Raw genomic sequence first — 16433 nt, 5'->3', positions numbered from 1 at the left:
AGTTGATTAAAATTAAAATTAATCTCAAGAATATAGGACAATAACAAGACATCAAGATTTAAATAATCTCAGTTATGTAAATCATAACTACAACTTTTCTACCAGAGTTTGGTGACTTGCAAAAGCTAATTTATTTTTCTTTCCCCTTCAGCATTACTTAGATAACATTAATTCGGGGAAACTTTTTTTTTGCCGTCCACCTGCAAGCAGCAAGCCGATAGTTACTTGTTTTACATACATTAAGATGCTTGGCAGCTTTCAAGAAATAACTAACTTGGAACAAGGATTAGAAAATTAAAAACTCAAACATATAAATCTAGAGAGAAAACAGGGCACAGAACAAGAAACAGAATACTGCCAAATGAAGTGGTTTATTTTTATTCTCTTGTAACTCCCAGAAATTTTCATTAACTGATCAAACTAGTTGCTTTAAAAGGCAAAGACAACCTGATAAATATAACACTCTGTACATGATGGACCTCAGTGAGATTTATCTTAATGGATCTTAAAACACATTTTAGAACACACAGTTAGAATACACATTCTCATTGTGTAATTACCTTTCACAATAAAAGTTAACAAATTCATTTTAAGTAGAACAGGAGAATTTGAAGTTTTGCATGCCAGAAGTTCTGCATGTCATTTCCTCCAGAATATTTGATCCCTTTTCTGTAAGAAGGCCTCTAGGAGAAGCCAAGTGACCTGTGTACGACCAGCATGTCATTTAAATCAACCTTCGCTCTCTTGTTCCGAGAATCATCTCTAGGGCATATTTCCACTTTAAGCTAAAGGTGAAGCTTTTATTTAATTATTTAAATTAATTTAATTATTTTTAAGGTATGTCAGCACTCCCAGCATCCAATATATTCTGTATTCCTTCAGTTTAAAGCATAATGAATAACTCTAAGCAGAAACAGAACCGCCCACATACTCCTCCCAAGAGTGGAGGAGTTGCACCAGAAGTCTACTTCCGTCTACCTCACTCTGGCAAATTAAAATCCTGACCTTCTCCACAGCAGCTACCAGCGAGGGTTAACATTACAGGAACAGTACTATGAACAGACATGAAAGTTGGTGGGCATGTGGTTACCTGATCAAGTGATCATAACTGAAGAGGGAATTCTGTGTAGATTTTGAATTGGTGACCTACTAACAAACAACTTTTATACTCCCTTATTATCAAGCCTCTTTGCCATGATCCTCTCAAGGGATGGAAAGCGGAAGAGCTCTTCATTTTCAGTGTAACAGACTGGCTTCTGAATAAGAGATATTCATGTTGGAAAAAAACCCAAAGCATTAGAAAACTTTAAATAACATCTCTCTTATAGCATAAACCACCACAGGCATTAAATTCCAACTGCAAAACAATTACATTGCTTCCCAAGACCCAGGATTTGAACAAATTACTTCTAAGCAGCATTACAAGTATCAGTCAGGACACTGCCAGCTTACTTTTCTAGAAATTTCAATTCATCATTATCCCATTATTTCAGGGAGCAGAAGTTCAGAGCATTTCTTACCACAAAGGCTCACCTATCTTCTTAAAAGAAGTACATCTACACTTTTTGCATTCCTACTCAGAGTAAGCCCTTCAAAAAAAAGACTGGAGAAGTTTCCTGGTTTGTTTTTTAATAGGCAACAAAAGCCATACTTGCAAAATGTTCACCCTTTAAGCTAGTACCTATTTTGATATCTTACTTCAGATGTAAACTTCTGAAACATGGTTTTCAAGTTGTAGATTCAATAATGCAGATTTCATCACCATCCTGTTTCAAAATAGCACTGGAAACCTGAATATGCAGCACAGGTTTGTCTGCCAAAAATCATTTGTTTACAGCATAGTCTCTTGGCACATTCTGACTGGAATATTATAATGTCTGTCATCTTCAGTTATGAGAGTCACCACAGGCCAGTCCTCCTCTGGGTCATTGGGATAAAGCGTGATGAATTCATCAGTACTATATTTATACAGTCGATACACTTGGATGGTATACTGCAGAGCATAAGCAAGGAGAAACATTTCCACCTACATTGGAAAAAAGCAGAAACATGATGTGTAAAATTAAACACACCTTTTACAAGTTACTTCTCATAAAAATACTAAACTAATACCTATCAGATGTCATTTTTCAGAGAAAAAATATGGAGTAGATGAGAATGCATATACACGAGCCTCTCTAGTTCAATATCTTGATCACTCAAACCGTCCTTAATTTGCTGCACAAATACCTCTAAGATACCGTGCCTTTAACATGAAGCTCTTCAGACCCAACAGTGGCAGAGTAGGATATTAGTCCTAAAGAAAAGCTACTTCGTACAGAGAATCCCACTTCCCTGCTGCCACAAACAGGTAGGAAAGACATTCTCTTATATCAGTATTCATTCCGTTAAGTCACTAAACCAGACAAGAATGGGTTCGGGCAATGTCCTTTCCATCCTGAATGAAAAGTAGATGGAAAGTCCTTACAAAGCCTGTTGATATCAGAAGGAATCCACAGAAAGAAGCTGGAAAGTCTTCCACCCCGTCTACAACGGTGGTGAACCTATCCTGTTCTAAATTATAATTTACCAATAGTATCCTGGAAATAAACCTAGTCAGCACAAAAATAGGCAACATTACTTATTGACTAAACCGAGCAGCAAAAAGATCACCAATGAATCAGCTAATTTAACAGTTACAGCAACCTGGCTCATCTGTACTAGCGTAATCAGCTTTTTAAGCCAATAAACAAAAAAATAAACCAAAACATAGTATTTCCATGTTTCTAACATCTATAATGAAGTCAAATTTAAATGCAATACCACGCTTGTAACATGTTCATGGCATTTTTTTAAATGGATGTTTCTAAAATTCTTTCAGACTATTCGGCTTATTAACCACATGTTGTTTTGGGGCTTTTTTGTAATATGCGTATCATTTCTGCAACATCTAAGTCAGTAACCGTCACCAGTTTATCAGAATTCACCAAATACATGTACTGCACATGATCTTCTCTTCATAATTTGAGTATTAGCTTTTATCATTGTATTTTTTAAAAAGCTAACAATTAAGAGACTAATACAAATGTTATTATTAATGGAATACCATACTTCTAAAGAGTGCCACCTAAGTGTCAGCTGCCAGACAAAAATCAATGTTTCAAAGGCAGGCCTTTGCAGACTCTCACTACAAGCAAGTGGTTCTACTTTATGTTTCCCCAACAAGAGACCAGACCCTACACCATTAAATTCAGCCAGACAACAAAAGCTGGGTGGTTTCTTAAAGCACTTGAACCAAAACCTCCACCACAGGAAAACAACACTGTAAGAACAATAATCTCTCCTTACTTGTTCAAGGCCTCCACTGTGCCCAATGTGATTCAAGTGATTACGCATTAACTGACAAGGGTTGCTAGATGTGTCCCGTGCAAACAGTAGCCATGAGAAGACAGGAACTCTCCTTCCATTCTTATCATCGTTATATAATTCAATGGCAGTGTTAAGCATCAAAAATTTCAGTGCTTCATAGAGACTATACTCCTCCTCTTCGTTTTTAAACAATTTATCACAAGCTTCTTGTTTCTCAATAGGACCCTTGATTTCACTTATATTCTTCCACTGTAAAACAGTAACACACACAACATGAATCAATAGTCATCACCATGGAAGAGCTGTAAAAAGCCACTTGTGAATTGTCAGATGTTCAGAATAGGTGCTCAGAATTTAATTTATGAAGGGCTTTGTCACTTTTTAAGAACACTTGAGAATCTTTCCAGAGCTGTAGTCGTATCAAGGTCAAGTTGAGTTAGTCTGATTTTCCTTAAATTAGTCCTTAAGCAAAGCAAAAGAGGAGGATGTTGGAAACTGTTGCAAAGTGGCAAAACAAATATTGTCATGGGACAATAAGCAATGAGGTAACAACTTTGTCTCCTGTATCATAAATCCTACATCCTTCACATTCTTGACATTTCAGTTACTCAGAATGTGTATTTCATTCCTGCCCTCAGAAACTGCTTGAATTCAGCCTTGAAAATAATTCTTAAAAGCCTTAAAAACAAAATGAAAAGCCACCAACACAAAAAGAGAGTATGCACACACAGTTAAGACAGGAACAATTGAAGTTCCAGAATTTCAAGAGGGGGGAGGATGGGGCTAAGTAATACAATACTAACACTGAAAGGGCACCGTCATTTTACTGTTAACGTTAACCTAAAATAAAAACATAGAAAAAGGGAAGAAAAACTACTCCTTTGAAACCACTTTGGTATTTTTCTGGGTTTTTTCCTTTCTATGACCTGTTCAAGGTAGCAGCAGCATTTATCCATAGTACACATCACTCTTTCAAATAAATACAAGAAATAGAGGAAATGTTAATTAAGGTAATAACATTCATTTTGTCATTGAAACCTTTCTAATAGTTTCCTGCTAAGCTGCTTACAAATTAATTCCAGCATCAGGCTAATGCAAGCAGTGAAAGACCAGAAAACTCCCAGATCTCAACAGACATTCTTTCCTTGATTTTGCAGTATACATACAGAAAAGTGCCTTTCACTAGTGAAACCATCCTCGCGCTAAATCCACCCCATTCAAAAACTGTCATCATTTTTCTTATTTGCAAGTGACCAAGAATAAACAAATACTTTTCCAACCTTTTTCCTTAGAAGTATTAAATATTCTTTAATTTCATCACTTATTTCTCCCATCTTCTTGCCCAGTTTCTGTTTTAGCTGCCACTGCTTGATCCAGTCATATTTGCTCATCAAGTTTTCAGGAAGCTGGAAGATGAGAGAAGAGAAGGCAGCTTAAGTCAAAAATCTTCAAAGGAAAAGCCACCGTTTACACATTATTATTTTATCAATTTTATTTGTTGCTGTTTATAGCATTTTGCAACTTAAAACCATCCCCCATGTGTTCTTCTGAACAGATGTCATACCAAGATGACCATAATTGAACACAACTGGCTCTTTTATAATACTTGCTGGATAACAGTCAGAATACTGGTCTATTACTATTTCCAGATCTAACCAATACATAAGTCCTGGAAAAATTCATCACCCTCAGTTACTCATGGCTTTTTTTTTTTTTAATTGTAACTAAGGGGAAAAAAACCAACTGCCAGCAGGAGGTGACAGTCTCTGTGTTTAGAAATGCCCCTGAACCAACAGGAGAGAAGGTTAAAGATGTGATGACATCCACCAGATAAGCCAGAAGTCTTGGTGAAGTGCAAACTATTTTGTCCAGAACACACAAACTGTGTTTTCTTTTCAGGGAACATAACTAAAACACTATGGGACAGGTTTATTGTAAAGAAGAAGAAAACCTGGGGATTAGCTGATGCATCAGATCATACTGTCGCCTTAGAATGGCCTCTTCTACTGCTCGCATGCAACACCTGCGCAGTCAAGAGCTTTTACACTTCTCTTGAAGGACATCCTGGCAGTTGCATACCCAGTTTTTTTACCCTCATTTATTAACCCATTTTACTGCTAGAACTGGAAGAGTAACTTGTGTCTCACAATGATTTAAATACTTGTCTAGAGCAGCACATATACCATCAGCCATTACCAGCCAGTTTTCATTTTATCAGGACTCCAAATTAGTAATATATTCTCTTTAATGGCAACCGAGTACTTGGCAGATACACAGAGACCTTCCCTCACACCCCAGCCTGGCATTCTACGATAATGGGACATACGGAATTAAATAATCAAAGATTATTTGCCAGTAACTTCTACAGCCAGAAACATTTCTCTCACGTGCCCTCTGCTTGATGCATTACCAGTTTATAATTTCCATCAGTTCATTTTATAGTTGTACACCTTTTTAAAAAAAAAAAATACCATATGACACATTTTCCTCTATAAATCAGTATGAAGAAGACAGGTGAACATCATTAAAAACTGCCAAGTACACCATTTTTAAAGTTTGCATGTTCTTTAAAGGACCACTGGGGAATCGTCTTCTATTGTTTGATAACGTGGAGATGGTTGTCAGTTGGGAGAATTCTTTTTATAAAAAGGAAATATTTTTACAATGTACTGCTGCAGTAAGAAACATTTCATAGAAACATTTTTATCAGCAATTACAAGAACATATCAGCAGTTTAGTTAACAATGACAGTGACCACAATGAGACATTTTAATATGGTCTCTAAAGTTATACAGAGGGATAACAAGAGCAGCATGATTCTACCTGGACCGCTAGGCTACAACTCAGAGTCTGTATCAGATGTCCATCATTTACATTTCCAGCAGCGACCTGGACAAGTGGAACCTTACTCCTCTGAGGTGGGCCACTTTTGTACCGGCAGCTTCTTCCATAGTCACTGATATCACCAAATGGGCTTTGTTGACACAAGACAATTTCTGGAATATTTTTCTTCTACTCTAAGACACCTTGCTTTGCTTATCCATCAGTGCTCTAGAAGAACTGTTCTTCATGTCAGGCTGGAGTGGCTCTTACACTTATTTTAAGTAACGTTTAAGGCATGGGTAATACACACATTCTAAAAAGCCTACAGCATCCAATTGGTTAACCCACTTTCTAGAGAAACTGTATATGGCACACACAAGAATACAGTATGAAAATTTTGAAAAGCTGGGGTTTTATTTCAAATGTGCTGATAATAAGTTGTCTACGGGTTTTTTTTGTTATTACCAGCTGTCTTGTGGGAAACCACTTACTGCTGTTATTACATGCAGTAATAAGAAACCAAGAGAGCAAGATGAAGACAGACATGTTACGTTACAGTCAGCACTATAGTAACATTTACGCATTATAAACTGGAAACTAAGGGGACCTGGACTTAATTCCAAGTTGAAAGAATCACTGTCAGTCTACAACAAAACTGAACACTACGACTTCTCAATCCAAGGGATATTGAGAAGTGAGCATATATATGGCATAATAGAGAAATGAGATAATAAAATTATCCAATAGGTTGGAACCAACATTCTTCTACTTCCAGAGGATTGGAGTTTGACACGTACCATAGTAAAATCCTCACTCTGCAGCCAGCTTGGTAACTGGGTGGCTTGGCTTAGTGCCTGGAACAGAGTTGCTCTGAGCGCACAATAGTTATCACCTCGTACTCTCCTTATAGATGCAAACTTCTGAGCAACTGCTTCATACCCCTAGAAAAACACAAGATCCAAGTAACATGAAAGCATTAATAAAACATTTTAGGGTCATGGACAGGTATCATAAAAGATATTGAAATATTAGCATCCAAATGCTAATGCTATTAAATAATAATTTCATCCACTAACCATTTTGGAAGTCCAAAGGCTTTTATGTCACAAATTATGCTTTGGGAGGGAAAAAAAACCAAACAAAACCCCACAAAACACTTAGTTCTGCTGAACAGCAAACAAGAAACCAAAGAAATCTAAGTAGATAATTGGTTGTAGTGTTTATTTGATGACAGTGCATAAGTATTGTTGAAATGCGGGTACCTAACCCACTGAAGTTTAAAAAAAAAAAAATCCGAACATACATACGCACACAAGACTACAAATCTAAAAATATATCATGCTTACAAGAAGTTTCAGCAATAGTTTATTCCATTTACCCAATGTGTCACATGTAGTTTGTTTTTGCCTCAGGGAAAATTTGTGTTTACACTGAAGTGTCTTGACACATGCCTCAGCACATTTGTCCCCTCCCTGCTGTTCCCATACACACACTTTTAGCAGAAGCAGCAATGTTGAAATGTAACTTCTGAAACTCAGGATGTCTCTTCAGCTAGCCTAGCAAAATTCAGTGCTCTGCACATCTGTATTTCTCTTACGAATGTCTTGAAGGTGACACATGGATCTTTTGATACGGGAAGTATTTTTTAGGTTTACACATACACACAACTAAATTTTCAAATTGTGTTGAAAAAAAAAAACACAACAAAAAAAAAAAACCCTAACCAACCTTATGCTTTGTTTTCTACCATTCTAGCTCAAGATTAATATAAGAAAACTAGTCCAAAACCTACAAAAAAATACGAATTCAGAAAAAAATTATGAAAAACTGAGCCTCTTCATTAAAGTTCCCCATCTTAAAAATCATACAAACCACCAACTTCAGTCATTTGCCCTCTGCCAAAAAGTTTGGTTATCTGCTCTGATGTTTCAACAGCCCACAAAGTTATGTTTTTACGGTAATAAACCAAATTTAAGACTTCATTGAAAACACTAATGAGCAGTATTAATGAAAATCCTACACTATCAACAAGTAGCCTTACTAAAAAACACATTTTGAACAAGTATGAATGAAACCATTGTCCAGTTGTCAGCCACTTGTACAACTGCACACTGCAGAACACTGCTATTGCTCTTAGTGTTTTAAAGATTTTTCCCATAGGAAATCACCTACTAAACACACAAATGAAAATAAAAACCCCAACAAAATTAAAAATAGAATCAATACCTTTCTCATTCTTTTTGCTACTGGTGTATTTCCTCTCCATTCTTTTCTGCAATACTCCATGATGTCTATTTCAGGTGCAACACTTAGTTTGTATTCTGTCAAAAAAGAATACATAACATTACACTAAGAAGTGTAAAACAGAACAACATAGAAAAAGCACTGTATTTCTAAACATACTCTATCACTTTAGAATAACATAGGTGCCAAAGGAGATTGGCAGCACAAACTATTGCTACAAAATAATTACTAATATCAGAGGGGGAAAAAAAAACCCAGCTTGCTCTGAAAATGACAGGTGAACAAAAAATAAGGTAGACCAACAGAACAGAGAACACACTGCTCCTCTCTTCTGAAAAATATTAATCAGCAAGGAGTAGAAATTAATAAAGTACTCCTCATTTTCTCAGCAATCAGAGAAATACTTGGCGAAAGTTTCTCTCCTCCTTTCAGTGGCCAGACTACAAGGAAGATAGATAATAGATCTTTCTGAATGAGCCAGAAACAGTGGTAGAAAGAAGAAATTCACTTTTCTCTCAAAATCCCAACAGCCTTCATTCCAAAAGAGATAGTAATAAGGTTATCAATGGATCCCAGCACCAGATACTGCTATGATGACTATGATCAGTAATATTCAAGCACAACATTTCTAACATGGGCTGTGACTGCCTTCCAAAGGATTCTCTTGTACAGTAACTGGAGAAACACAGGGTAAAAACAGGCTAAAACCAACTAGTTTTCCACAAATGGATCTTTTAGTGAATTAAGCTGTACAATGTACGCCGTCATTATATGCAACTTCAACTGCACACAGCGGCATCTGTGCACAAAAATCCTTGGAAAGGAGGGTGTCAAATAGTGCTACAATGAGTTGTAATACTGTATTTGAAACAAAGGTCAAACATACCTGAAAAGCTTCTCACACAAAGTAATATTTTTTCTCTCTCTATTTCTTCTGCATCACGGTACATGTCCTCCTCACTGCAAGAAAGATCAACACACAACACATAGTTCATGTAACAGCACAAATCTTATAGTAATTTACCTTTTCCCCTGTTTACAACTACATGCAAGTACTTAAGTCTTTCTTCAAGTATTTTTTCAACTTGATTCGCTTTCCATCTTACACATTTTCATAAAACCAACATGAGTTTGCAAAAAAAGCTTCAAGAAAACCCTCCTGACTGTTCCCCTCCTTTATTTATGACACCTACATTGGTAATGAATCACTGCCTGAATTTCACTTCTGCTGCTTGTACGGAGACTAGAGTGCTACACTCCCTTTGTATTTGTAAATTTTTACAGGATAAATTTGCAAAAGATACGAGCCAAAAATGCCTATTTGCTGACTATACGAATACTACAACCTATGCATGCAACTAAGAACACATTACTCAGAGCTTTGTATCTACACTCCGCTGGGGCTGAGCAACCTGCCTAGTAATGAGCAGAATACGTGACAGAATACCATGATGAAAAAAAAAAAACAGTAGTCAGCTACCTGCAGCTGGTTTGAATGTCACAAACTCAGAGAAAACAAACTGCAAGTATGATCCAAACTGCAGCATACAGGCTAACTGAAATCCAGACAAACATTTCTCCCTCAAGCAATATGGTATGCTGTTTTAAGAGTCAAATCTCTCCATCTCAGCCCATATGCAGGTATTCTAAACTCACGTTATGACCATGGGCGAGGAAATGATGGCCTAAAAAAATATTGGTTTTATGCATAGCCTAGCATTACCAAGATGAAATCTTGAAGCTAGGGTGTGAACATAACTGTTGTGAACAGAAGTCCATACAGTGTTCGAAAAACAGGTTTATAAATTGTATGTTCCTTCAAACGTGATTCTGAGTGGTATTCATCATATAATTACATCCAGCAAATAAACTTTAAAAGTCACAGTTTCACAGGTAAAATACTTCAATAAAACCATACGTCACCAAACATATTAGTAAATCATTTAGGCTTACCACTAAAACAAGGTTACATTGATAGTTTGTATTTTGAAGAAAGTACATGTGCAGAAAAAAAAAAGTAAGGTTATTGCCCACTACTGTTAGTAGCTTCTAATCTACTACGCAAAAAAGCCCAAACCCAAACCACAGTGTGCTTGCAAAAGACCAGGAAGAAATTAAGGCAGTGGCCCTGCCCCACCTTACGCTACTAAGAGAGGACAAGCAGTTAGGAAGACTGCAAGAAAGGGTTTAATGGAGGCATCTTGTAGATTACTCTCATTAATCTTGAAAGAATACACTGGTAAATTATGGCTCTATTTCTTCTTTATATCCAACCCAGCTTACTTAAAAGGTAACATCCCTCGTCCATTTGCATATATTTCCCTTGAGAACAACAAAAAAAATATTTAAAGACAAATATAGGTTAATAGCAGGAAACTCTCATCTACTGTGCAGTCATATGAAACTACAGCTCAGCTTTTACTCAAGTTTCAAACCTTTAACTTACAAACTAGGTTGCCTATGTGCTCAAATAGCTGCTTGAAATCTGATTCATAACAATACTACATAATTAGTAATTAAAAAGAGAAACTAAAGATGCAATAGATATTAAACACAGTACTCCATAAAAACAGTACTGCCTGCTAAGAAAATAAGAAAGAAGAAAAAAATAACAGAAATACATATCCCAAGTCCTTGTCCTTGTTACAGCATGGCACTGGACAAACCCTAATTTCCATGCATAATCTTATTTCTTAGCAGATATTAAGGTCCATTAAGGTTTGTGAAGAATTTAAAGAATACTTAATAACATTGAAAATACTACGAAAACCCCCCAAACAATTCAGTGTCTGACAGCAGCAATCTCTAGCCTACCTTACTGATAAGCAAACTATTTAAAATATAGAGCAACAACCTCCCCTTCTGCGCATGAACAAACCTGCTTTTGCAAGGGAGCCTGTGGGAGAGGGCAGGGTGGGGGAATGCCTGATTTTAGGGTACATCCTCAAACATGTTTAGGTTATAATGCGCAAACAGAAAAAGTGCTCAAATTAGTAAACTAGTGAGGTCACTGAAAAAGAAGTTTGGTGAAGAGTAAGCAGCATCATGTTCCTTCTGCAGATATTACCCCATCTTCTTTCTGGGAGTTGGCAAAATAGAACCCACCGTTGCAGAACCTGACAGATTAACACCCAGCATAACAAAGTACTGCAATTTGACTGAGTTGTTTTGAAATCAAGGTAGCCAAGAGCTACAATCCACCTGTACTCTCATTTCAGAGTTGAGGTGCACCTTAACATTGTTTTAGCATAGCAACTGGTAAGTAAACCTGTGGAAGCTAAAGCATTTCCCCATTAATCTTCATGTTAGTATTTGACAATAGAGTGAAAATGAAATAACAGATGGAAAAGAATAATTAAATTAAAACACACATGTAAAAAAAAAAAATACTGCATAGCGTTGTGTGTAAACACTTAAATCATTGAACTAGTAAATGTGATTCTGCTGAACTAAAGATACCAAGGGAAAAAAAAACCTGGACTTTGTATTTTAAAAACAAACAACAAAAACCCACACACAAAAAAACCTCCCACACCACGAAAAAAAAACCCTAAACCCCAACTTGCTAAGATGAGAGCAAGCAAAACTAAGCTGGAGGGAAGGGAAAGGACTATGGGCAAAAATATAGTTTTATACTAATAGATTTGCACAACTAGAACTCCCAGTATTGAAGATACCATATAAAAGCAAAAGCAGTGCTTAAAGTTTTCCGCTTATTATCATGAACAGAATTTTGTGTGTGTGAGATTAAAAACTTACTGCTATTAATAGTTCACATAAAGGCATATTAGATGAAATAGAACTAGTATGACAAATAGCAGCTAATTTAAAAATTCAGACATCCTTATGTACAAACTACACTTAATACATATTTATATGAATCTGCATATTTGTCAACTGTGTTAATATTAAAAATCACACTTTAACATATTAAGATTGTGCTTAAATTAAGAGTAATTTAAGCATGAAATAAGATTTTAAAAGCATCCTTGAAAAAAATGTACTTATATTTAGTGACTTTTTCACTAAGTCAGCACTTATTGCAGATTTTGGATGTTGTCTAAAATAGTCCCCTGACTATCTATAGAAAGAGGATTCATCAGAAGTCACTTCCTTCTCTTACTTTGTTAGGGTAGTCTTCAAAGACATAAAGGCACTCTTCATGTGCATTAATTTTCTTTTCAGAAGTCTGGAATATGCTTTTTTTAAAACCTTCATATTTGTATCTTCCTCCAGATACCAAATATTCTTATAAAGACTTCTACTGTCAAACCTGAATAACACAACTAAACTTTTGCTTCAGCCTATAGCAGGAGGTTCATAAAATACAAAAAAGTTTCAAGTGTTCAGATTAAAAAAAAGCCTTCTATGACTGTCAGCACTACACCTAACAAAGTGTTCATGAGGTTAAAACCAAGCTACCAGAATATCTGCCTTCAATTCTTGGTTTCCCATGCTCTGCATCGTACCCTTAAGAGCTTAATGTTACATCAGTTATTCCCTTAGATGGGGCAAGACCACCACTAATAAAGTGTAAAAATAAGCAATTTACCTAAAGGGTGTTTACGATTTGACATTTAGACCTATTTCACCAAGACACTAACCATGTATGAAATTTTGCCAAGAATATCACTTTCATGAACTGAAAGTACCCCTCCCTTTCTATAGAAAAGCTGTTAATATATATAAAAAAAGTCCTCACCTGTCTTCAGATGACTCCACTGTTGAACAATTACTAGGCAGAGCCAGATATAGTTCACAATTTCCAGATGCATCCTGATCTGTCACAAGTGATTTAATCATATCTGCCTCCTCGGGTCTCCCAGTACTTCTGCACACATAGTCTTTTCTTATTTCCGATGTAGATCGCTCTTTCGGGTCAGCAGCTGAACAAGGCTCATTAGAAGGAACACCAGCTTCCTTTTCATGTTTCATCAACTCTATGGTAACGCTCTCTTTTTCCTGTGTCTGTTCTGCACCCACAGAAAGGCTGGCTGGTTCCGTCATCCACCCTTGAAAATTATCCTGGCTTTGAAGAACATAAAAATATATGAAGAGTATCTTCCACAGAAGAACAAAAGCACATACTTTAAGAAAATTACATTTCGATAGTTATGTTATATGCTGAGAATTCAGAGGATACTTAAGTTATTCAAAAGCAGGAACAAAATCCAGAATAGTTTGGCAAGACAACACAGCACCCAAGCTATTTTCAAACTCACCTCCTCAGCAAGCCAATTTTACTTCCTCTGGGCCTAACCTGTGCCCACACTAGATCACAACCCACGCTAGAATTAGTGCCCTGACTGAACACTTGCTCTTTTCAAGGGGTGTTATCACCTAAAAAACTGAAGCTTAACAGAAGTCCCAACAAAACACGTTTCACTCCTGCAAGAGGAGGATTTTTACAGACCCAGCCAGCGCTCACGCTCAGTGAAACTTCCCATCCCACCAGGATTATTGCTTAATGCAAAAATTTCTGATCTTTGTTTCTTACAGTGTGATGTCCCTATGTTACTAAGATAGGACTCTTCACAATCAGTTCCAGAAAGTTCTCCAAAGGCTTAGGATGTCCCCATATAGCAAGTTTTCAGGGATGTTTATCTTAAATTGATACATACCCCTCTCCCAAAAAATCACAGGGTACTCTGCAGTTGCCACATTCACGCTCTGGATAATTCTTAATGTTGCTACTCGGGCTGATCACCTCAGAAGTGATGACCTTAATACTGCCTACGTACACCTTGAGGCCATACAACACGTTTCGACCCGGCGGTTGAAGCCTCCCCCCCGCCGCCAGCCCTCCTCCCTGCCCCAGGAGTCACGCGCCCGCGCCGCTCCAGCCCCGCCGCGGGCCACACCCCACCACAGAGAGAGGCTCGGGGCGCTCAAGGCTCCGCACCTCGCGTCCCGGTCACGCCGGCCCGCTCCCTCTCCGCGGGGCCACGCACCACCGGCCCCACCCGCCCCGCCACACGGCGCGGGGCAGCCCGGCCCTCACCTTTCCGGCATCCTCCGTTCCGCGGGACCGCGGGACCCACACCCGTCGCCGCCGCCGCCCGCCGCCGCGCTCCGCCTAGGGCAGCCGGCCGCCCCCACCCCGGCTGCCGGCTGGCCCGGACCGTGGGGGGCAGGCAGGGCACCGCCGCCGCCGCCCCCCGCCCGCCCCTCGCCGCTCATGCGCAGGGACCGGCTACAACGGCTGCCGGCGCGCGCCCGGCGCCACCATGGCGGCGGCAACGGCGGCCGCGGCCCCACGCGAGCTCCCACCCAGCCCTTACGCGGCTCGGCGGCCGCTTCCGCGCCGCCAGGGCCGCCGGCATCCTCCGCCCGCGCGTCAGCACGCCGGAAATAGCGTTTGTACGTACGTGCCCGCCCGCCTGCCCTTTCTGACGCCCGGCTGTCGTCATGCAAAAAGCGCCGAGACACAGCGGCTGGGGGTGGCGGACGTTAGATTTCGACGCATGCGCGTTGGTGGCGGAGGGAGGGGGAATATGGCGGTGGGGAGGCACGCGGCCCAGCGCCCAGTGCCCGGCGGCGACCGCCAGCCTCGCCCGAGCCGTAGCGGTCGCCCGAGAGCGGCGGCGGGTGCGGGGCCTGGCGCGAGGCCGCCGAGTCGGGCCTGGGGGTGAGGGCGGGGGCCAGCGGAGGCCGCGCGGCACCGGGGGCGGTGCAGGCCTGGGGCGGCTTCGTGCGTGCAGAAGTGTCACCTGCCAGTGCGGGCCCCCCCTCTGAAGTCATCCTCCGCCGGCAGCGCGGGTGTTTGTTCCGCGTTCTGGGTTTGGGTTGGTGTTTGGGGTAGGTTGGTTGGTTGGTTGGTTTTTTTAAAGAGCCAGCTTCCAGTGAAGTGCAAAATCAAGACCTGAATTTACATAAAATAAAAGGAGTTAAATGAAAATCCCCGAGCTTGGAGGCAACAGTGTGTTCTGTTAAATACAGGAGAGGGTGGAAGGGGAGCTGCTCTGCAGTTGTCAGGTGGTCCGTACACATACACTTGTGAGGAAGCCCAGTGCTGTAGCGTTGCGTGTGTATGTGGCAACCACCGTACAGAGCTTGTCAGAGGCTGGCAGTCTGCTCCAGGAGCAAAAACTACACCAAATTCTGATGCAGCTTTATTAAACTCCAGGCAGGATAGAAACCTTTCAGAGTGACGTTACTCAAGAGTTAAGCATGTCCAATACTATTAAAAAATTGAATACTGAAAACAGGAAAAAGGAGGAGAGCTGTATTGTGGTAGAAAAAAGCCCACTGAAGTCTGAGCATTTTGGAGGGTGTTCATCATGAAATTTAGCTTGAAAAAGGAAAAGTACTTGTCGTCTTTCTGGAATTTCCCTTATAAGAATACGCTTCGAGTAATATGAGTAATGCAAAGACTGGGGAAAAATAACTATAAATATGTTGACAGTAAAGGAATTAAAACTTTTTTAAAAAAAAATAAAGTAACAGTCTAGGGAGTACATTTTTAAGGTGGAGGTTAGGTAGTAAAGCCTATAAAATGTTAGTGTCATTGATAAGTAATTTGCATCGTGAAATTTTTAGGTTACATAAAGCTGATGGACATTTTTATAGGCAAGTTTTTTCTGTTTCTTTTATCCTTGAGACCCAAGGAAGTATCATCACAAATGTTTGGGGAAAAAAAATGCATTACCTAAATTTTTTTTCTATCGCTACTCTTCTTGTGGTTAAAATTGTGTTGGACTGCTCTTGGCACTGGCACCTCCTTTGAAAAAATTTCTTTGTTTGAACAACTGACCAACTGGCTTGTCTCAAAATGCGTTCATTTCACATTGGCCATTTCAGAATTACTCCTGTTCAGTGAGTCCACTTGAAATACCCAACTGTTTCCCATGTTCCCATGACAGAATAATTTGGATTCTGTAGCATTTAAGAACCATTACAGTTGCCTGGTTTTTTAAGATCTGGTTCTTTTTTTTTTTAAGTTTCTTAGTTACCCACGTTTGCCATTCCATCAGCAACGTTATGGGAGGCGCATGTTAGCTGGCCATTTCGCAACTCTT

The 16433-nt window shown here is 39.3% G+C and overlaps 1 protein-coding gene across 5 annotated transcripts; it reads right to left on the bottom strand.

Annotated features, from left to right (window-relative positions):
* Window positions 1-352: 352 nt before the first annotated feature.
* OTULIN (OTU deubiquitinase with linear linkage specificity) lies at window positions 353-15048 on the bottom strand. Of its 5 annotated transcripts, none has more exons than XM_064443405.1 (8): window positions 14784-15048; window positions 13118-13440; window positions 9302-9375; window positions 8398-8492; window positions 6969-7112; window positions 4629-4754; window positions 3328-3597; window positions 353-2026 (listed from the first exon to the last, which is right to left on the bottom strand). In XM_064443405.1, exons 1-8 carry the CDS (start codon window positions 14823-14825, stop codon window positions 1832-1834), a joined length of 1269 nt encoding a protein of 422 aa, XP_064299475.1. In that variant the 5' UTR covers window positions 14826-15048; the 3' UTR covers window positions 353-1831. The 5 variants fall into 5 exon arrangements, with proteins under 5 accessions (XP_064299475.1, XP_064299473.1, XP_064299474.1 ...); XM_064443403.1 differs by lacking the exon at window positions 14784-15048 and adding an exon at window positions 14417-14767 and having other exon boundaries at window positions 13118-13444; XM_064443404.1 differs by lacking the exon at window positions 14784-15048 and adding an exon at window positions 14697-14758.
* Between the last annotated feature and the right edge of the window lie 1385 nt (window positions 15049-16433).

The sequence above is a fragment of the Phalacrocorax carbo genome, chromosome 2 (genome assembly GCF_963921805.1).
Source record: "Phalacrocorax carbo chromosome 2, bPhaCar2.1, whole genome shotgun sequence".
In the NCBI taxonomy this organism is placed as follows: Eukaryota; Metazoa; Chordata; class Aves; order Suliformes; family Phalacrocoracidae; genus Phalacrocorax; species Phalacrocorax carbo.
The sequence above is the reverse complement of the archived record's forward strand: the minus strand, read 5'-3'. Positions and strand labels throughout refer to the sequence as shown.